The following is a 21,327-nucleotide window of genomic DNA, read 5'->3' as shown; positions in this document are numbered from 1 at the left end:
TCAACGAGTCGTGTGCATAGTACGTACAGTACTTGCTGAGTGTACACTCTCAGTCTGGCTATGGCGGCGGCCGGCCACTATGTTCAACCACGTGCCTCAGAATCGACAGTACACCGAGCGCTTAACGTGTCTCGCGACTCTCGCCCGTTCGTTTTCGGACATCGGGGGCATAGAACTATACCTCGTCATGTTTCGTGGTCAACCGTTGTAACTTAGTTTCACCTACGAAATGATTCACAAAGAGTAAAATGTAGTGCAATTGCGATACAAAGTATGCGATACATGCTGCTGACCGCTAGTATTCGGGACTTTGTCCATGCGTATATTAGACTGTCCGTGCGTAAGATCAACCATTCTTTGCCCGTCATCCAACTCTTTATGCTAGACCCCAAGCACCACCCACAACTGCGAGGGCGATCAAGGTGGGCGACGTGAAGATGTCCATCATGTAACCCAGTGACGCCGATAACGTCGATGAGCTCGCCCGCACATTCGCAGACAATGCTGCGTTGGTGGTGGCCGACGTGTTAGACGAGCTCGACGGACTGTATACGCGCACAGCGGCAAACTCCCAATATGCGTTCTCGAACGCTGATGGATTCTCGTTTACGTATTCTGCGGCCATGATTAGTTTAACGGTCGAAAATAAGAGTAGATGACGTACGGGTGCAGTTCGAGCCGCAACCGGCACCACTGAAGTCGTCACCAGCCCAGCCGCCGCAGAAGGTGAGGTCGACAATGATATTGTTGTTGCCGAACACCTCATTGATAGCGCAATCGTCATCCGGGAAGTCTGCAATCGGTGTTCCCTAGTGAAGGTCAGAATCGATATCCGTCACCGAAGCCAGGCCGACGTACCCAATCGTCGGTGTCGATGCTGCTCGCGCCACCAGAGATATCCGATGGAATACCATCCTGATTGCGCGCCCAGAACCACACTCGAATGTACTCCGAGGTCCGCTCCAGGGCGTAGTAGCCTCCTCCGTTGGAATTGAACACGGGCCCGTAGGACGACGTGTACGGAGCATCCACCGAACAGCCATTGTTGCCGTTTCCGATATCCGCACTGGAACTGCAATCGTCCGATAGCGACGTTCTGAATAGAAGTGATTGAGCATTCGCTTCTATAGAACCCGCTGAACGGAACGTACCCTAGCATTGTGCGGTTGCTCGGCATAGTACAGTTGCCCGACGTGTGTAGCGTGACACTGTTGGGTGCGATATCGTCCACTCCCTCGAGAATGTCGATCTCCCCAGCGGATGTGCCGACGCTGTCGTCTGCCTCCCACAACGCTGGCCACGTTCCGCAGCCTTGGGGCATATGGAGAATGTCGAAACTACGGAAGACTGTGAGTCATGAATACGGGTGTGCAACCACGCGCGACACTCACACAGTGACGTGCGTGTTGTACTGCGCGTTGCTCTTAATGCGGTTGCTCTTCCTGCCGGGACCATCTGCGGAGAGGGTGGTCGTAGAGTCGGCTCGCAAAACGAACGTATCAGACGTGGCATAAGTGAGGTTCTCCGCCTGCGCCGTTGCCTGCGTCACATATTCACTGAGAAGCGTGTCAGCTCCGAGCTTTATCATGATGGATGACGACTTACACTCGACCGTTAGTCGGGTCGGAGATGTTCTCCCATTGGAAGTTGTTGAAGAAATCAGAGCCGATGTTGGTCTGCGCGATACTATACGGTCCCGCCAACACGGACTGCGTGACGATACCAACAGCAACGCCGCGGAGGACTGAGCGGCTCAGAATGCCCATGTTGTAAGGGAGTCTGATAGAGATGTGTGGTTGAGAGAAGTTGTCGCGAATGGGAAAGATGTGAGTGCGTTGGGAAGCTGCGGGTCAATTCGAACTTTATATACCGCACTGACCCTGGCCCGTGTCGGATGACGACGCAGGGGAAGCTACGATCGGGATGTCGATCGTAGCTCAGGCTGGCCCTCTGACATCCACCTCCAGCCTACACGGATGCAAATACAGACCCGCAGGAACCGGGAGTAAAGCTGTGAGCGGAAGTGGTGCACAGTGACGGTGGGATGGGCGGATACAGATGTGGCGGAAGCTGTTCCACACAGCGTATGCGGCTTGGGACTGGAACTCGCGTCGGTGCACCAGCCGGCGGGTGGCGCGATCGGCGGAACCTCCCGATCGGGATGCGGATGAGTCGCGCAAGGTATAGCCAAGTGAGACGGCCCAGCTCGAACGGTCAGACTCTGAATAACTGCGGTGCCAGCGGTGCGGACAGGGCTTTAGGACAGAAAAGCGTATAGGATAAACCCGCGAGAGACTGGAAGAACGGAGAACGGTCCGTACAGGGATAGTGTACATCCATGTCTATGTGGTCGATGCGAATATCTATGCCATACACTGTTCATTAGCAATATCTGCGACTGTGCCTTGAACGTCAGTGATGCGACAGCATTCCGACGACCAGTGCCACTTACGATCTGAGCAATATGTCTCTGGCGATCGACACAGCTGCTCGCACGCGACTGTGGCCACGGGTGATTCATGAGGCGCGTATGGTAGCCATTCGGCATTGGGGTCGATCAGGTGCGTCGAGATAATATGTTCGCAGAGTCCAACGATGTCCCGCATCGCCTGGCATCGTCCTCTGTCCGTCGGCCACAGGCAGACCAGATACGTTGTCGATTCACTGTATTGGATGCGGAAGCCATCTTCATCGATATGATGCTGCTGTATATGCTGCTCAACGCCCCGAAGACTGACGTCCTGGATGAGCTCCCCGCAGTTGGTACCAAATCGACAAATCGGGCGTGTGTCGTCCACACTTGACGGTGATGCATAGGAATACGGAGTCAAGCTCTGTGTGTAGAGCGGAATATGTTGGTCATTCGACGGGCTGAAAACCGGATAGTCCGGTTAGAACAGCTGACAGCGCGAAGGCCCGTACGCTTACCTCCACTGGTATTTCTCGCCTTCGATGTCTACAATAGTCGTTGGCGGCGAGCCGCTGCGTCCGCAAGCATAATCAATGAGGCGGCGGAGGAAAATGGTTGTTGTGACATGCTTACACAACGGTGCCTTCGGCGCTCCCGCTAGGACTGGGGCTTCGACTCCCCGAGGGACTAAGACCGGGAACCACCGGACGATCCACATCTTCGTGCTTTGTGTCGCCCAACTGTGCGGGAGCGGAAGGAAAACCCTCCGAATCGGGATACATGTACAGCGGATAATTGGACGAAGTCCATCCACAATAGTCTGACTGGAGAGGGGACGGTGGTGGGTTTACACTGCAGCGGAATCAGACCAGACGGACATCAGATGAAGGGATGAGCGTACACAAGGTAAGGATCATAGGTTTGATTGGAGTCGTAGTATGCCTCAGTAGTCAATCGTTGACGGGTAGGGCAGGATAGCACAGCCGGTTCCGCGTGCGATGAGTACATGACCTTGAGATACAACCTTGAGGTAGGCGAGACGAGTTGAGGTTGATGCAGAAACGTACCCACACGTAGCTCTCTTTATACAGATGCAGTGATCGAAGTTCGACCTCTTCATCCACCGCATTGCCCAGTTTCCACACGAAGCACTCCTAGCGTCCACTCTGACATGCGATCCGGTGGATACGAACGGCGAGCATCAGAAGTCATATCTGCCAAAGGGGACTGCGGGATGAGCTGGCGGATGGTGGACACGACGCAGACGACGGGTGGAAAGGTGGAAAGGGCCTGGTGGATGCGAAGTCCACCTGCTATATTGCCAGTGGACATGCATGGGACTTATCGGCCGCCGGGCTTGGACGTTGCTCCCGGGCCGTTCACGATGGACGCACTAATGGGCGTCCGGCATCAATTCCTCCGAGACAATAGGCGGAAAGTGGATGCAACACGTTGCGGGCTTTATGTCTCCTTATGTATTGAGCGTGAGAGCGGTGCGAAGTTCGAACAGTGGAGGAGGAGGGCCGAAAAGGAAATCTTGCGGTCAGCGCCGAACAATAATAGGGCTGGCCGGCCGTCCCACAGAATGACGTAAGGCCCCGGCCGATCGCGGGGGCTGCGGTGGCAGTCCATTGACACGACCTGTCAATCCAGTGTCAATCGCAAGAGAACCTCGTCGTCCAGATGCTTCTCCTCGACCTGATGAGCACAGCAGCGCGATCTGCCCGCATTTGGTGAGTCCCTCCGCGCCCCGCCCCATGTCCTAATGTGGGTGCGACCTTTAGAGTTCACCATGTACCGCATGGGCTCGGTCCGATGATCTCGGCGGCGAACACCTCCCTACCGATGATCTTAAGCTCGAAGACCACGCGTTCGAGGATCTCATTCTCGAATTCGAACAACGCGCGTTCGGCGATCTTAATGTCGAACATCGCATGTTCGGCGAGCTCAACTTCGAAGCGTGTCGTACCACCGTTTGCGGTGAGTGTGACTTTTGCTGCCATGCGATGTTACTCGCTCTTTGTGACAGTCGCAAATATTACAGACAGACTGCAAAATATCGTCGCAGCAGGTGTGACCTCAGGCCCAGGTGGCGAGCACTACTGAACGACATAAATACCAGTGAGTTTCGCACTTGTCAACCCATCTCCCTCTCGCCCTTCGCTTCGCTGAACTGCCTCGATGTCGATCGCACCTCGTTCTTACAGGCAACACTCCTCGGCTAGTACGAGGCTGTTCTCTCGGTCAACTTCTATGCCTCACTATCCCCCACCTCGTTTCCCTCTTTCGCCCAAGGAGCATGATCTCAAGAAAAAATTGCGAGCATCGAGCCAGCTAGAGTCGTTCGACAGCAACTCGTGGTCGCTTGTCACTGTTCCATAGTAAGTTCTGCATTTTTTCTCATTTACTTCTTCACTGACATGTTCGCTCCTTTTCCAGCCCTTGTTACGAGGATGAGACCCCAGTTCCCCTCGCTGATCTGGAGCGATACTCGAGGGAGCGATGCTGGCCAGACGACATGCGATGCTTCTGCGACCTGCGAGGTCGCCAGTCTCGCCCACCTCGGGTCTTCGTTCCCCAAACTGGTCAGCATGCAGGCTTCCCATGCCTTGGCTGCCGATCGTATGGTCGGGTTACTGGGAATTGCTCTTACTTTGGTGAGTTTTGTCCTGGGTTATCAGCCCCAACTGACTTGGACTGCAATAGTGAACATAGCCGAGATCGCTCGGTCGGCCGATGTCGCAGCTCAAAATCTCATGCTCGGCATGTTCCCGAGGCGAGTACACAATGGGACCCTGCAAGGTAAGTGCCCTTGTTCCATCTTATGCAGGCGATTCATAGCTTATTGCTTCTAGGAGTGCCGATGACCCCGATGAGAGCTCAGAGTGGGTATTCCCTGCACGATCTCATTCATTGCTGCCTCTGACTGAACTTTGGGCAGGCCCAGTTGCTCTTGTTGGGGTAGGAATCCCCTCAATCGGCTCCCTCTCGCCCCTGACACCTGTGTCGTCCATACCCTCGGCACCAAGCTCTCCGACGAGAGCTGAAGGGCCCTATCAGGTTTTCACTGTACCCGACAGCCATGATATCGGTGAGTACGAGTCACTACACGAGTACAACATGCCTGGTGATTCACGAGTTATTTGGCAGGCATCGGGTTGCTGCAGCTGCCTGTACTGTCTCGGGAGGATCTTTCCCAACCTCCTACTGAAGCTGAGATCACAGATACTCTTCTCAGTCTCCTCTCCCCATCGTCTCCAGGGCTCAGCATGGCCGACCTGGCTCGGGTGATTGGCAAATGCCGACTCTGCAACAAGTGCATGGGTCGCAACATCGTGTACCTGCATCAATGTGGGGGTTGGGTAGATACGATAGACGACTCGATAATGGAATACTTAGGCCCTACTAGTAGCTCTAGTGGCGACGACACAAGCAAGGGTACCCATTCACCTTAGCTACTGGGTTTGGGTTGTCGCTGATACCTCTTTGCAGTCGATCCCGAGGATATGCTCTTCGCTGGCAACAGCCATGCTGGGCCTTCGTCTCCGAAATCCCTCAAAGGGAAAGGTAAGCTCTGAACTACACTCTGTTCTGGCGATTTACTGACAACGAATTGTTCATGGTACAGGCAAGGCGAAGGCGATAGTCGGGCAGCAGCCTGACATTGTGATTGACCTCAGTGTCGCAGAGGAGGAAGTCTATTATGTCGTCCAGCCTGATGGTATTATAGACCTCACTGAGGATTAGTCGCTGTATTCCAATCCTGTGCATGTATCGGCAGCTAGAACGAATTCTTGGAATGAAATGCAATTGCAATGTACTGAGCTGTATCATCGTCGCATCTTCGACACACTGCTGCTATGAGCCGAATCAATAATTAGATTGCATCGGAAGGACTACTATGTTACAGGCCTCGCCGACCAGCCAAATACATGTGCCGCCGCCACAAACTCTACTAAACATCAACATCGCCCAGTCGACAATGAGGATGCAACTGGCGATGATAAAGAACTCAGCGAAGACGACCCTGACGTTGCAGCCAGCAGGGCTACCTCGCGCGCTGCATCCCACAAGGGCGCCCCCTCACCCGGCCTCACTGGCGACGAGAACGTAGACGGTGAGGAAGCGGGCGGGGATCCCACGGAGGACAACACTCCCCCTCGCAGAGTCCGGCGCCGAAGACGTGCCTGGCGCGTCCGCGGCACTCGAACCGGTGGAGCCACTGGACGGTGCACCCCCGGTACTGGACGGCAACGCCCCGCTCATGGTCGTCGATCAGCTTGTACCGCCGCCACCACTAGTTGCTCCCACATCGCACATGGCTGCGGCATCCTCTATCATGGCTGGCTCGATTGTTGTTGCGCCGCCCTCACACTCTCCCTTGTCCTCGTCCTCGGTGCCTGGCTCAACCACCATCGTCTCGTCTATTCCCTAGCCCCTCCCCACTCCCACTCACTCGCACTAGCCCCAGCCTTCGCACGTCCTCCGCTCGCACTAGCCCATCCTTTCATGTCCTTGGCGAGGTTGCCCCACTCGACCGGGTGCAACTGCTCGAGGTTCGCGAGCAGCGCGGCGAGAACTCGCCCTTGAAGCCTTTGCCACCCTGGGAAATGAAGAAGGGCGGGGCGCGGAGGCTGGGCGGTTGCCACTGCCGATACCGACCTGGTGGTAGAGCAGCTCCTGCAAGTGGTCGATCGCGAGCAAGTGTTCGCGGTACATCGGGGTGATGGTGGTGTTCTAGATCTGCGACACGAGATCTGCGAGGTGAGCACCTACGAGCTGAATGTCAGTGCTCCATAGTCCAGCGGGGGGTATGCAGCACATACCTTTGGCTCCTGGCTCCCCTCCCCACTCGCCTGCGTCGCCCCGGTCTTCGCGTGATTCCCGCCTTCGCCCTCCCCACTGGTCCGCCCTCGCCCCGGCCTTCGCGCGTTAAGGGCAGCCGCTGCCCCTCGTCGTCGCCGTAGCCCTCACCCTCGCCCTCGCCCTCGCCACCGCCGCCGTCCATCCTCGGCTCGCCGCCGCCCGATCTCTCCTCAAGCGCGGGGACCGCCTGGCAGCCGCGCCGATGGCGCACCTGCGTCCGTGCGCGCTGGACCCTAGCTCTCTTCCCCACTCGCGCACCCTGGCCCCGATCTTCACGCGTCCTCCGCTCGCGCTGGTCCATCCTCCCACGCGATTCCCGCCCTCGCCCTTGTCGCCATTGCCCTCCCCACACGTCCGCGCTCGCCCCGGCCTTCGCGCGTTAGGGGCAGCCGCTGCCCCTCGTCGTCGCCGCAGCCCTCACCCCCACCCCTCACCCTCGCCACCGCCATTCATCCTCGACTCACCATCACCCGATCTCTCCTCAAGCGTGTTCCGCGGGCTCGCGCCTGCGGAGCTGCACCACGTCGAGGTGTGCGACCTCGACTGCGACCGCGCGCACGATCTTCTCCAGCGGCGCGTCCGGGAACACGCCGACGAGCAGCGGGCGGTTCGGCGAGTCCTGCGCGATCTTGCGCGCAAAGCGGGTCGCCAGCAAGGGCGGCGTGGCGGAGGCGGGCGAGTGTGGGGGGCTGGACGAGCGGGCGGCGCGGGCGGAGGCGGGCATGGCCTGCGCAAGCGCAAGCGAGACGGCGCGGGATGAACGCACGGGTGCCCTTGGTGCGCATGAGGCTCTCGCCGACGAGGGCGGCGCCGACGCCCTGGCCGAGGTACGCGCGGGCGCCGTTGGGGCCGGCGATGCCGCTGGGCGCGCAGAGCACGACCTCCGCGCCGGCGACCATCTCGGCGAGGCGGCTCGTCGTGGCCATGTCGTTGTTGAAGTCGTGGAGGTTGCGGTGGTTCGCGCCGACGACGCGGGCGCCGTGCACCAGCGCGGCGCCCATCTCCGCGGTGTTGGTCACCTCCACGAGCGGCTCCATCCCCAGCCTCTTCGCGTGCGCATAGTGCTCGCGGAGGCGCGGCTCTGCGCGCATGGCGGCGATGAGCAGGGCGGTGTCCGCGCCGTGGAGGCGGGTCTCCGCGATCTGGTACTCGTCGAAGATGCAGTCCTTGCGGAGGATGGCGGGGCGCTCGGCGAGCGCGTCGGCGGCCTGCCAGGCGAGGCCCATGCCGAGGAGGCTGCCCTTGAACCACGTCGGCTCCGTGAGGGCAGAGATGGCGGACGCGCAATGACCTGTGCACCGAGGATGGAGAGGGGTTGGTAGAGGTTCCAGGTGAAGGGGTCGAAGTTGCCGATGAGGAGGGCTCGATGGGCGCAGTGAAGGCGCCGGGGAGGGGCATGGCGGGCATGGCGGGTGAGCGGCGGGCACAGGTGGTATAAGAGCAGTGCGGGAGAGGGAGGTAGGGCGTGGGCCAGGCCGATTGGCAGGATGAGTTGGCAGGGGAGAACGCGCAACTTCAATACATCGGCCAGCCGGGATGGGGTTAGCAGCAACGGCACCTAGATTACACACAGCAACATCAGCTATAAGGCGTCGGCGTGCGACGGTTATTTGAAGCTGCACATACCGGTCAAGGCTGCGAAGTCGGTCGAGGCTGCGAAGTCGGTCGAGGCTGCAAAGTATAGGCATACTACTAATCTCGCAGGATTCTTGTGCAGAACGGTGGATGCAATCACCCGGGTCTAAGCCCAACGCACGCATCGACACTCGTTTTGCGACCAAGGAATACCATGGCAAGATGGTGGCCAGCCTGCATCCTCACCTGGGTGGCTTCAGACGACTCAGGCTGGCATCATGTGACCGTAAACGTGGCCACCGCTGCAGCTGTGGCGACATGCTGCTAGTGCTACACACTGTCGCTTGTGCATTCCGCCATGGCTGAGCAAAAGTCGCGACGGGCGTATAAACACGAACGCCAGGCGACCTACTCTGCACTTGTCAAAGCCGTCGCTACCAACAAGGCTGCCTTGACGTTGCTTTCCCTATCGAGTGACCCTCGCCCTCGCCTCGAATTCACTGCACTACTCGTATCTGTTCTCAAGTCCCTTGATATACCCCGCCCTGCAGGGGACATCTTCTCGAACTTCATCTCCTGGTGCCGCCCAGTTCAGGCCGAGGTTCCAGCCGAGCTCAGAACCATCCTCATCCAGCGCCACCGCGATGTCGAGGTTCGCAGACAACTCCATGCCGAACTCACTGCAATTTTACATCTGAAGCGGTTGAGCGAGGACGAGAAGCAGGCGTGGCTCTCGGAGCATGTGCGCGAAGTGCTAGTTGACCCGCTCGAGGAGCCATACCCGAAGTACCACCACTGGATCGCCGAAACACCTGAGATCGCTGAGGCTTGCGCCCCGTGGATCAAGAGGGGTAAGCAGGCCGACAAGCGACATAAGCGACACCCCATTGTCTCTGAACGCCTAGACAAAATTCCGAATGTCGTAGAGGCGCATGAAAGCGTCATCTTCCGAGACAGGAAGACACGAAAAATCGTCATGGTCGTGATTCGCAATATCTGCAACGACACGAAGGTCATGCAGTATGCTGATCGCGTAGTTGGAGAGGCAATGGATATGAGAAAGGGAGGCAGGGTGCGAGGCTTAGCCATTATTCGCTCCAATAGGCTAACCTTGGCATGGCAGCTCGAGGACCAAGGAAAGCTCGTACTGCTCGGATATACTGCAGGAGCGCGGAGCCAGCCCTTGTTTGACTGGTCGCGGAATCTGCAGTCCCAGAAGCACTCGGCCGATTTCATCCAGGCCCACGACTATCGAGTCTCGTCCATTTTTGCTCTGTTCTGGAATCTTATCCAGTCGCATCTCCCCGACGAGGTTCTCGCCCCCGTCGAGTCGTATCTCACCAAGAATGGGATCTGCCGTATGGATTCCAACACAAAGCGGCTGGAGAAAACAGGAACGTACATGGTCGAATGGGGCGATGAATATATCGAATTCAATGAAGCTGAACTCGCACCACCTTCGGGAGTTGCAGGGTGCAACTATGCTCGGTGAGTGGCAAATTGGCTGCTATATTCGCCACCAGTGCTCATCGCCTCCGAGGGCGATTCACAGGGAGAAGCAGCCCCAGCAATGGGCCTTCTCATGGACGACGAGTCGGCGCGAGGGCATGGTACACGGCGGCAACTTTTACGAAGCGATCTATGGAGTGAAGGTGTGCCAGGCACCCAACACGATGGTCGCTTGGATGCCCGAGCACGACCACGGCACGAGCCTCCTCGACTGCGGTCGAGGCAGAGTCCCTAAGGGTGGGCGGGACTTCGACCAAGCTGGTATCGCTCTGGTCACCAGCACGCGCCTCGCGAAGACCTGGCACACCTACCTGGCCGACCAAGACCTCGTGAAGGCGACAAACGAGTGGATGGCTGAGGCAGAGGAGGATGTCGATGAGTTCTGTGGAGATCCTCTATGTACAGTCTGCCTCGACGATGGTTACCCGTGTACTGACGACGAATGCAAGATTTGCATGTAGTAACTTAGATGGTATCCTCCCCGAGTCATCGCACGACTGTACATTACACTGGCAATCGCATGGATAGAACGTTGGATTATACATGTGTCCAGTCCCTCTACTCCTCGTGTGCCGAGCTCGTGTGCAACCTCATTATCCTCCCCACATGCCCTCACTGCCATCCACCAATTCCACAGCAAGGCCGTCATCATCGGCGTCCATCGAGTCTTCGTCCCATCGCCGGCCCCGAAGGCGTCTCTCCTCCTCCTCACGCTCTCTCTTCTCTTCCTCCTGCCACTGTGCGACCTTCGCTGCAAGCACGCCCTCGACCTTCCACTGGCCCCTCTGCTCCTCGTTCGCGGCGGGGTAATACGCGAAGCCACCGACGTGCTTCGCGATCTTCAGGCCGGCGCGCGCGACGCGGATCCAGCGCTTGCCAAGCTCGTTCGCCGCCTCGTTTTCCTCCCGCTCGTCCTCGATGATACCGTCGAGCTGGTCGCCGCCTTCGCTCTTGTCCAGGACCTCGACCTCGACGTTCCTGTCCTCGACGTTCGCCTCCTTGCCCCAGAAGCCCATGGGGTAGACGCGCTTGCCGCCCCATCCGAGACCGCGGAGGCACCAGTCCTCTGGGAGAGGCTTGCAGCCGCTCGTGAGCAGGACCGCGCTGTCACTGCGCTCCTTCTGCTGCTCGCGGTACGTGACGCGGCGCGGGATCGCGGTAAGGAACACTGCGAGGTCGGCCCAGGGGATGAACTGCTCGAGGACGGCGAGTGCCTGTGCATCCTTCACAGCGGTGGCGAGGAAGGTAAGCAGGATCGTGATGTACGGGTTGAGAGTCGAGCGCGCGAATGGCGACGACTTCCGCATCGGCTTCCGGAGGGCGTGCGCGAGCATTGAGAACGCGAATTGCATTCCGAGCTTGAGCGACGGGGGGACCTCGGGGCCAGTCGACGCGCCCGCCTCGGAGAGCGCAGGCGACATGCTCATGGCGTCGAGCTTCCGGTCGGCCTTGCGTGGGGCGGCGCCTTCGTCGTCGACGTCCATCTTCCTGCCGTCGTCCTCGGCCTTCTTCGCCATGAGCTTGACCTTGCCCGCGGACGACGCGGCCATGGCTGGGCTGACGCCGGCGCGAGCGCTGACGCCGTCTCTGCCGCCGATGCCAGCGACGCGCCGCAGGACAGCGGTGGGCCGCCCGTACTCGAGGATGGCGCCGAGGTTGATGACGGCCATCATGATCCAGTCGCGCTCCTCCACGACTGCACCGCCTGAGAACGCCCATTAGCTGCAGACTGGTACAATTAGAGATATATGACTGACCTTCGATATTGAGCTTCTCGTCGAAGCGGTCGAGGACACCGCGGAAGTCGTCCATCTGTATGTGCGTGAAGAGCATACCGTGGAGAATGATATACAGATCGGCGACGCCGGCGTCGGGGCCTTGGCGACGAGTCTGGGCGGCTGGCGACCAGATCTGGAGGATGGCCTCGCGGGAGGTGCTGTACGGATGCACTGTGATCATGCTATACATACAAATGTCAGACATCAGTATTCGCAATATAAATAGAACGACTCACCTCTTCACGAAGTGATACATCCCCCGCAGCTCCTCGCCGCTCCCGTCCCCCTCCCTGCAGAGCAGTCCGATGTGGTGATGGAGCTTGCCCGCACCCGGCGTGCCGGCGAGGCCCTTCGCGTACCACTCGCGCGCGATCTGCCTCCAGTGCTCCTTCTCCGGGACGAGCTCCATCGCACGCGCCGCCGCGAGGCCGACGCTCGGCACCTCGAGGACCAGCCTCGCCGCACGTCCGGGCGACGGCGGCGGCGAGTCGTCGATGCGCGCGTGCACTTCGGGCGCCGCCGGTGCGCGTAGTTCCGCACGGTCGGAGCTCCCACCGCCGTTCGGTGTCGACGGGCACTGGGTGCCGATCTGGGAGTCCGCGCCGGGCGCCATGGACTTGGTGAGGAGGGTCATCGGGGAGGGCGCGGGCGCGGACAGGAGCGTCGTGGCGGTCACGGTCTGCTGCTTCTCGACGAGCGCGCAGTACGCCATTTGATACCGCGAGAGGTCGCCGAGCGCCTCGACCCAACCGCTTCGGAAGTCAGAGAGATTGCGCTCCTCGAGAAGAGCGCAATAGAAAGTGTATGCGTAGTAAATGAAGTCCTGACACACAATGGGAGATTAGCCACCATACCTAATCGGGCGAGGATGACGCCTACCTGCAGGTATTCAAGAGCGGCGTGTGAATTGTTTGGCGGCGACGCTGCTTGGCGGAGAGACTCGAGGAGGCGATGGAAGGCATGTGCCCACAATCGCGCGATGAGGTTGTATTTGGTCGGAATGTTGCGGAGGGAAGCCGGGACAGTGGGTGCTAGCGTGAGCGTAAGAAGGTTCTGCACCTTCTCTGCGAGCCTACAGATCGGTGAGCGACACGCGAGCGAGGAATTTGAAATCGATTAAGACATACTCTTTGTGGTCGACCAACAATCGCTTCCACTTCTCCATATCATCTTCACCACCTCTCACCTTTGCGCCACCTGCCAAGCCCCCCACTGAGCCTGGGCGGCCCTTGATGAGGATGCCCACTGTCTGCGTATTCCGATTGCCCTCGTCATCCGCGTCCTTGTCTCGCTGCTCACCGAGGATCTTCTGTTCAAGTGCAGTGATGCCTCGATAAAGCTTCTTGAGCTGCATCGAGAAGGCATTGGTACTCGACGAACTGTCCTCTGAGCGCCTTGCATTGGGGTTCTCGAAAAGGCCCGAAGGGGCGGAGGAATCGGTTGTAGCGGACGAAAGAGTGAAGTTGGAAGAGAGTGTGGAGTGGGCGTAGGAGGCGGAAGACGTCGACGAGGCGGAGGCGTAGTCTCCGGAAGACTTGGGTGTCGGTGTCGGGCGGTCAACATGTGGGCGGTTGGCTGCGGCGTTTGGCGGCGCCTGTGGTCGAGCTAAAAACCGAACTGGATCGTCCTTACGGTGGTCGAACAGCTGCCTGTGCGACTCAGGGGCTGCCCATGACTGTGGAGGGGCCTGGCGCGGTCCATGTGGGGCGGGACCCCGCAGAGCATACGAGCTCGGCGCAGCATCAGGGATGGCTTCGGGCTCAGCGGTGAGGGTGGCCGCCCGCGGGATGCCAGAGTTGCGATTGTAGAGCTTGCCTGGGCTGCCGGAGGACGGGCCCGCCTGAGCTCGGGCTGAGGCCTGAGGCGTGGCGAGAGGAGGCGGCAGTTATCTTGAGGCGTTGCGGGAAGTCTTCAGCGGCCTCGGGAACCGCGTTCGGCAGTGATTGCGCAAAGAATGGTATATCATCGGAGAGGGCGGGGGCGGGGGCAGGAGTAACAGCCGCGGTCTGCTGCTTCGCGACGTGGCACCATTTGGTGCCGCGAGAGGTCCCGGCGGGCGCCGACCTATAGCCTTGGGAAGTTGGAGAGACAAGAGGAGGCAATGGAAGGCATGTGGCCGCAATCGCGCGGGTTGTTTTGGTCGGAATCCTGCGGAGGGAAGCCAGGCCAGGGAGTGATCCAGGCGGCGGCCGCGCGCTGCACGCAGAGAATCTGTGCGAAGAGCGCCTCGTATAGCCAGCAGGCAGTGCGCGGGACGAGAGCTGCGCGCGCGAGCTGGGAAAGAATCGGGGAGGGCGGGGGCATCGAGCTAGGCAAAGTGGTGGGCTCGATGATGGGCTCGAGAGCGGTAAGGGAGGGGTGCGGCAAGGGAGAGCTGCCGGCGCGAGATGCAGACTGGAAAAGGGGTGCTCGAGGATGACGCGGCGCCATCGTGATCCAGCCGCGCTCCCCAACGACTGCACCACCTGAGAGCACCTATTAGCTCTGGACTGGGGCAGCTGAAGAGATAGTATGGCTGACCTACGATGTTAAGCTTCTCGCCGACGACCTGGTCCGAAGGATGGCTGCGCGTACGAGCACCACGCATCAGGATTCAGGATGCGAATGGAGCGACGCGCATATTCACTAAGTGGCGCATCCCCTGAAGTGCCTCGCCGCTCCCGCTCCTCTCCCTACAGAGCAGTCCTTCCCGCACCACTCGCGCGCGATCTACCCTTCTCCGGGACGAGTTCTATCGCGCGCGCCGCCGCGAGGCCGGCACTCGGCACCTCAAGGACCAGCCTCGCTGCGCGTCTGGCCGGCGGCGGCGGCGAAGCGTCGATGCGCGCGCGTACCTTGGGCGCCGCCGGTGCGCGCAGTTGCGCGCGATCGGAGCTCCCACCACCGTTCGGTGGCGGCGGGCGCTGGGTGCCGATCTGGCTTGGTGAGGAGGGAGATCGGGGAGGGCACGCGCGCGGGCAGGAGCGTCGTGGCGGTCGCGGCCTGCTGCTCCTCGGCGGCCCGATGGGGCGGAGTAGCCGATTGTAGTGGAGGAAAGAGCGCAGTTAGCGCAGAGTGTGGAGTGGGCGCGGGAAGCGGAAGGCAGCGGCGGCGCAGTGGCGGAAGGCGGCGACTCGGATGGGGCAGAGGTGGGAAATACCGATGAGGTGGTCGGAAATGCGGCGAGGTGGGGGCGGGAGACGTGGGCGGGACGGATGCGGAACGCAGCGAAGGCGAGCTTGGCGTGGCAAGGGAGGGGGCACCGGCGCGAGATGCGAGCTGGAAGAGGAGGGCTAGGTGCCAGCGCTAAGGATGGGGGCGCGGTAGGAGAAGGGGAGGGAAGGATACGAGCCCGGCGCGCTACCAGCCCATGGCTTCGGACTCAGCGGCGAGGATGGCACTCCGTAGGCTGCCAGAGCCTGCGATGCAGAGCTTGCCCGGGCTGCCGGAAGATGGGCCCGCCTTGGTGTGCAGCGACTTCGGCGAGTGGTAACCAACCCCGCCTTCATCGTCCTTGGCGTGCACCTCGGCAGTCTGTGCGGCGGCGAGCTGGATGGCACGATGCCGCACCTCCTTTCGCCGCATGGAGGCCGCTCCAATTCGCCCTGCAGGTCAATCCCAATCAGCAATCTGCCCAGCAACCCGGACCCCCGCCGCTCCCGAGGCGCAAGCGTGAAAAAAGAGGGCGACGAACCTGCGCAGCTTGAAGAGCCCCGACGACTACAGCGGCCGGCTTGCGTGTGGTCGCGCTGAGGGGAGAGGAGGTGGCAGTGAGCTTGAGGTGTTGGGAGAAGTCGCCAGCATCGGCCTCCGTCGCGGGCGGCGAGGTCTCATTGAAGACGATGCTGGGGTTTGGGTAAGGCAGCGCGTGCAATCGGCGAGAGGATGTACGCGTCGGGCGGGGAGTGGAAGAAGAGCGAGCGTGAGGGAACGGAAGCTCAGCCGGCTGGCTCGCGAGGTTTCGTTGCGCTGCAAGCGCGGTCGCGGCGGGTCGGCGTGAGTGCAATGCGCTGTGTCGTGGAGAGGTTGCTTGGCCGCGCATGAAGAGAATGGGCCCGCTGGTACACGCGGATGCGATCACCCGGGTGCAGCCCCAACGCATGCATCGACGCAGCGCACCGTGGGACCCATTCCTGCTTCGCTGCGCGGCGTAGGAGGAGGATGAGGATGGCCGCGAATGTTGTCTTCGTGGTCGTAGAAAAACGCGATTAGCTGCCACTGCGTGCGCCCCGTGGCAGCGAAATCGTCACTTGCCATTTTGAGAAAGGCCTGCATTACTTACACTTCGGAGGGTTCGGGGTTCATTACTAACTAGTACAGTGATACGGACGAAACAATACATCGTACAGGTGAGATCGCACATCTCCAGGACTCCTGAACCCTTAACTGACTCTATGGGAATCTTTGCGGCGTTGTCTGCGCTCCGGAGACGTTCTGCGAGGGACTATTGCTGCCAGTGGTCGTACTGGATCTGGGTCGCCCGCCTGCGAACTTGAACCTGCGTCTGAGTCGGCAGCTGCCAGGTGTATTCTCTGGTTTGCTTGCTCGTCGTGTCCTTGGGCTGTGACTGTGAGTTTGGAAACATAATGGCGATGATCTAGCAGATGCTTACCAGGACCCCTCGTAGGAACACGAAGCTCCATGACTTCTTTGAGCCTACCGAGCAGCCCGCGAAATTCTTCGGTGTCTTGCGAAGACGACAGAGTACCCGGTGAGTCCTTCACAATGTTATAGATTCCATGGAGCCGGGGCAGAACATCGGCAATGCTGTGATCCATTTCCACCTGAACCTGGGCTCGTATAGCCTCTTGATTGTGCCGCATTTGCACTGACGACTGAGGTTCGGGTACTACAATGTCGCAGCCACTCCTTGAATCTGCGATGAATTCGCCGTCTGCTTGGGTTTATTTCAGTATGGGGCAGTCGATTATGGGGCATCGCGACCAGTACTGACCATCGGAGCTTGCAGCTGCCCTGTCGTCTGCAACGTCTTGCAATTCTGCAGCTCGAACCAACGAAGCTGCTCCATCGTCTGCTGTTAAAGGGGGTAGGATCGCCTGCAACGCCAATCCATCGGTATCGATTCCTCGTGCCTGTAGCGAGGGCGATCCCGGTTCCAGCATGTGCCGAGGAGGCTGATTCGCGTCGCTGCAAGATGCGACCTCGACTTCGGAACATGGCTGTGTGACGGCATGTGAGTATTGTGATCCATACCAGAGCCTGTTCTGCTCGCTGATGCTCTCTGCCTGCTCCCGAGTCAGCGGGAAGACGAACGGGATGCCCAGCTCGTCGCGCCTGCCCCACGCCATGACGAGGAGCTTGAAAGCGCGCAAGTGCTTGCAGGCACCCCCGCGCTGCAACCAATCCATGCATGTGCATGTCGCAGGCCCAGAAGGATGGATCGTGAGCCAATATTGGGTCGTAGGCTGGTTCAGGAAGCCACCTCGTGTCGATCGGCATGTCGCCCAGACTTCGTATGGTCGGCGAGCAGGGATGGGCTGAAGATACTGGAGATGGTATATATGGTGTGCTTCTTGGTCTCGTCGTGCATCTTCTTCGTACCATGCATAAAGTGGAGCTTTTGCGCGACTAGTCGGGGCTCCAGTGAGGGCTCGGCTCGCTCGCGATGCTAGGTCGCCTCCAGCAGTGCCCCGGAATCGATCCTTTTTCCACTCTTCGAATTGCGAGAACATGCGATGCCGAGCAAATACACGAGGCATGATATCCAAGCACATGCAGACGAGGAGGACATCCAGTCGGAGGCGATGGCCAGAGTGCTGCCATTGTGGAATGTGCCTTCGCTTGAGGCTGCCATTGAACGACTCGAGATGGTTCGTGGTCGGTAAGATCGACTTGATTGGAACTTTCATTCGTGTAGCTGCATCCTCCTTGCCTTTCCTCGCCCAGCTCTGCCAGAGTGCAGGCGACAGCCATGTGCCTCGTAGGTAACTGACAAACTCTGCGACAGCATCTGCAGCCTTCTGGGCATCGGCATTGGTAGCGAGCACCTTGAATGTCGCCCCGACCCCATCTACCAAGCGGCATGCATCGTCGTGTGTGACTGTCTCGAGCAGACTTCGCATTTATCAGTATGAATCAAGGCTACAGCAGGCATACCGAGTGCGAACCTTTCTTCAAGTGATCGTAATTGTTGCTCTACCGAGGTCTGCCAGAATAAAGTGAGTCGTCCTAGCTTTAGTTGCTTTCGTTTGTTCGTCCAACATTGCCGAACATGGAACTTGCAGAGCAGGAGTATGATGCTTGGCCACACAGTGACCAACGCCCCTCGCTCCTTCGTGTCCGTATCGGTAATGGCAACAAAAGGCTCGAATGGTTCACCTCGGCGCGATCCAAGCCATCCTGCCCATTTACCAAGGAGTTCTGTTAGGATCGAGGTATCGTATCCAGCATGGGTCGCGCGATTGCCAGTTGGTGCCGAAAACAGGAAAAGAGCCACAGGTACACCCCGATTTGCTTCGTCGACTCCCATAGCTATCCAGAGCAGCAGGCGCGACGTGCATACACCGAACGTCCCGTCGATTATGAGTTGTTTTTTGTGGCAATGAACCCAGGCTGCTTCTTTCATCTCGTGTGTCGCCACGCAAACCTTGAACCGGTCTTCGCGGAGGACCCGAGCTGCATAGTGAAATATACATCCTGCCAGGTCCTTCCGATAGTGGGGGCTCTCAGGGTTGAGCCAGTTGTGCACATTCTGCTCGGGTGTGATCGAGACGTCGATGTTGTAGGTTCGGCGATAATGCATGCGATACAATCGACTGAAATCGCCAGGGAGTAGCTCGTATCGGTGGTTCATTGGCTGAGCAGGGGCACCTCCTAGCTGAGTCTCTGGAACAAGCTGGTCCCGGTAGGCACAGGCCTGCATCATGTCCATGTTTCGCTTTTGGATTTGAGAGACACTATGGGATGCTTGTCAGACGAGCACTGATGGGAAACACGATGTACATACGTCGCCCCCTGCTGTAACTGCCGAATCGCAATGTCGTACACATGAGGATGTAGGGGAATCGCTGGCATGTACTTGAGCACTGCAGCCCGACACCCCTCGTTATGCTCGAAGTATCCGATGATGCGAAGTGGCTGCTGAGTAGACTTCACATATGTGATGTCGGCATGTGCAAGGCAGCCAGTAAACTCGTAAGGGGCTTGGCGAACTCCAGTGATGTCTGAGGGTGCCGACTCGGCATTCTGGGCCTTCTTGTTACCTTCCTTTCGAGCATTATGGTCGTACCCACAGACACTTCACAAGAACGATCGATGAATGCCTATGTTCCGACTATATGCGATGTACAAATACCATTGATATACGACTCGTTCAATATGCCCTTCCAGTTTGCGATTCCATACTCGCTGGTGTGTCCGACTCCAACGAGACTCGAGCATCGACAACGACTGCTCATCGAGCTGGTTCTGCAGCAATGTCCCTTGTGCTAGCTGCTGGCTCTCAGGAGCAGATGCATAGACCCGAGCGAAGTGCTGAGATGCTGAGTAGATTGCCTCGATGGCTTTCTTCTGGTCGGTGGTACAGTAAAGGCTCTTGATGCACGACTGCAAGCAGTGATGCATGTGAGCAAATGGAAGGCTGGCTACGAGACGACCACTGGATCGCATACCTTTACATCAAGTCGTCGCTCATCCCATACAGGGACCAGCTCGTATGAGCACTTATTGCCTTGAGGTTCGCTCACCAAATGGGTCGTCTGGTTCGAGGCCGACTAGAACAAGAATACTGGGCATGAGCCTTCCGACCAAGGGCAAGAAAGATGGAAATCAGGCATACCTCATTCAGTGGAGGGGCACTAGGCGAGTCGTCACAGAGATGGAAGAGCTTTCGTTTCATAGGTCAGCAAGTCCTAGCTCAAGAGGAGGGGGAAAGCACGATATCCCTGGCCGATTGGAGCTTGGAGTCCCTGAATGACAGACCTAGGACCCGAGACAATCCTCTAGGCCTCCCGACAGTCCTGAATTTCTTGTCGATTGGCTACTGGCATCAGCAAGTCACAGAAAGTGACACTGAAACTCGGAAAATGCTGAAAATACCAGGTGAAATGGCGAGGTCACATACGAGTCACTCACTCCAAACGAGTAAGGCACCTGCGACCAGCAAATGCATTTGAAGACCTGAGGTCATGGCTGACCCCTTCGGGAGCAGCACAGCTCCACTGCGAAGCCAATATCATCGATATCCGAGGCGATTCGAGGCGATTCAGCATGTCGCACGATGATCATGAGCGAGAACCTGGCTTACCTGGTGCTCAATGTAGCCCATGAGGAGGATGCATCGCATGGATGCATCATCGGTAGCACCGACACGACCAAAACCAGCCAATATCCGAGGCGATTCGAGGCGATTCAGCATGTCGCACGATGATCATGAGCAAGAACCTGGCTTACCTGGTGCTCAATGTAGCCCATGAGGAGGATGCATCATCGGTAGCACCGAGACGACCAAAACCAGCCAATGAGCCTACTGCAGCCGACAATAAAAAAAGGTAAACACGAGCTTACCTGGTGCTCGATGCAGGCCATGAGAAGTATGCTCCACACGAATGCATCGTCGGTAGCACAGACACGACCAAAACCAGCTGGCAGGTCTACCCTGTCAATGAGAAAGGGTGTATATGAACACTGAAACAGGCCATGGCGACACGAAAGAAATTGGCTCACCTGCCATGCTGTTGACACGATCAAAACCAGCCGACAGGTCTACTCCAGTCGATGAGAAAGGGTGAGTATGGACACCAAGATAGGCCATGGCGACACAAATATATTTGGCTCACCTGCCAGGCTGCTCTGTTCTGCACGCGAGTTGCAATCGACAGAGCGACGATGACTGCACGTGGGAGGTGGTCCGCATGGGTCGGCAGATCAAATCTGCAGAGGTAACACCACGAGGCGGAATGCGGCGGCGGTCGACCGCCGTTGCGTTGGCAGCGCATCACTGACAGAATTTCCCGCGCCTCCCTGGACGAGCATGGTCGAGGAGGCGGGCTTCGGGACAATCGCTGTCAGTGCCTATCAGTGCCGCTGTCCGCTGTCCCCTGTCAATCGCGCAAACGACAGCGCCAGCGTGCTTCCACGTCCCCATCAACGACGTCATTCTGTGGGACGGCCGACCATCCCAATAATAGCCGGCAAAGGCCGGCAAGCGTCTATTATGGGTGGACGCGTATAGACGCACATACGTAGAAC

The 21,327-nt window shown here is 58.7% G+C and overlaps 6 protein-coding genes across 6 annotated transcripts; 2 read left to right on the top strand and 4 right to left on the bottom strand.

Annotated features, from left to right (window-relative positions):
- Positions 1-230: 230 nt before the first annotated feature.
- C8Q71DRAFT_353507 (putative beta-glucanase from glycoside hydrolase family GH16) lies at positions 231-1,905 on the bottom strand. Its single transcript, XM_047918026.1, has 6 exons — positions 1,606-1,905; positions 1,392-1,556; positions 1,152-1,337; positions 859-1,096; positions 665-809; positions 231-615 (listed from the first exon to the last, which is right to left on the bottom strand). Exons 1-6 carry the CDS (start codon positions 1,764-1,766, stop codon positions 377-379), a joined length of 1,134 nt encoding a protein of 377 aa, XP_047783212.1. The 5' UTR covers positions 1,767-1,905; the 3' UTR covers positions 231-376.
- A 415-nt stretch (positions 1,906-2,320) lies between these two features.
- C8Q71DRAFT_353530 (uncharacterized protein) lies at positions 2,321-3,470 on the bottom strand. Its single transcript, XM_047918027.1, has 4 exons — positions 3,312-3,470; positions 2,929-3,262; positions 2,453-2,871; positions 2,321-2,398 (listed from the first exon to the last, which is right to left on the bottom strand). Exons 2-4 carry the CDS (start codon positions 3,126-3,128, stop codon positions 2,364-2,366), a joined length of 654 nt encoding a protein of 217 aa, XP_047783211.1. The 5' UTR covers positions 3,129-3,262; positions 3,312-3,470; the 3' UTR covers positions 2,321-2,363.
- Positions 3,471-4,612: 1,142 nt separating this feature from the next.
- Positions 4,613-6,845, top strand: C8Q71DRAFT_885370 (uncharacterized protein; the record flags this gene model as incomplete). The annotated part of the gene is made up of 10 exons (XM_047928545.1): positions 4,613-4,791; positions 4,850-5,067; positions 5,117-5,212; positions 5,266-5,295; positions 5,352-5,501; positions 5,561-5,848; positions 5,903-5,977; positions 6,039-6,131; positions 6,387-6,527; positions 6,577-6,845. The coding sequence occupies exons 1-10, from the start codon at positions 4,664-4,666 to the stop codon at positions 6,843-6,845; spliced, it is 1,488 nt and encodes a 495-aa protein (XP_047783210.1). The 5' UTR covers positions 4,613-4,663.
- Positions 6,846-8,031: 1,186 nt separating this feature from the next.
- C8Q71DRAFT_691860 (indole-3-glycerol phosphate synthase) lies at positions 8,032-8,559 on the bottom strand (the record flags this gene model as incomplete). The annotated part of the gene is made up of 1 exon (XM_047919872.1): positions 8,032-8,559. A coding segment is annotated over one exon (528 nt), but the record flags the coding sequence as incomplete, so codon positions are not given.
- A 650-nt stretch (positions 8,560-9,209) lies between these two features.
- On the top strand, positions 9,210-10,829 carry C8Q71DRAFT_854263 (uncharacterized protein; the record flags this gene model as incomplete). Its single annotated transcript, XM_047927021.1, has 4 exons — positions 9,210-9,923; positions 9,975-10,339; positions 10,404-10,759; positions 10,810-10,829. The coding sequence occupies 4 exons, from the start codon at positions 9,210-9,212 to the stop codon at positions 10,827-10,829; spliced, it is 1,455 nt and encodes a 484-aa protein (XP_047783208.1).
- Positions 10,830-10,996: 167 nt separating this feature from the next.
- Positions 10,997-16,096, bottom strand: C8Q71DRAFT_885363 (uncharacterized protein; the record flags this gene model as incomplete). Its single annotated transcript, XM_047928544.1, has 6 exons — positions 10,997-12,065; positions 12,118-12,320; positions 12,375-12,961; positions 13,018-13,210; positions 13,266-13,978; positions 15,842-16,096. Coding segments are annotated over 6 exons (3,020 nt in total), but the record flags the coding sequence as incomplete, so codon positions are not given.
- Positions 16,097-21,327: the final 5,231 nt, after the last annotated feature.

This window comes from Rhodofomes roseus (assembly GCF_022264815.1).
Source record: "Rhodofomes roseus strain CIRM-BRFM 1785 chromosome Unknown C8Q71scaffold_3, whole genome shotgun sequence".
Taxonomy (NCBI): Eukaryota; Fungi; Basidiomycota; class Agaricomycetes; order Polyporales; family Fomitopsidaceae; genus Rhodofomes; species Rhodofomes roseus.
This window is presented reverse-complemented; position numbering and strand designations above follow the sequence as displayed.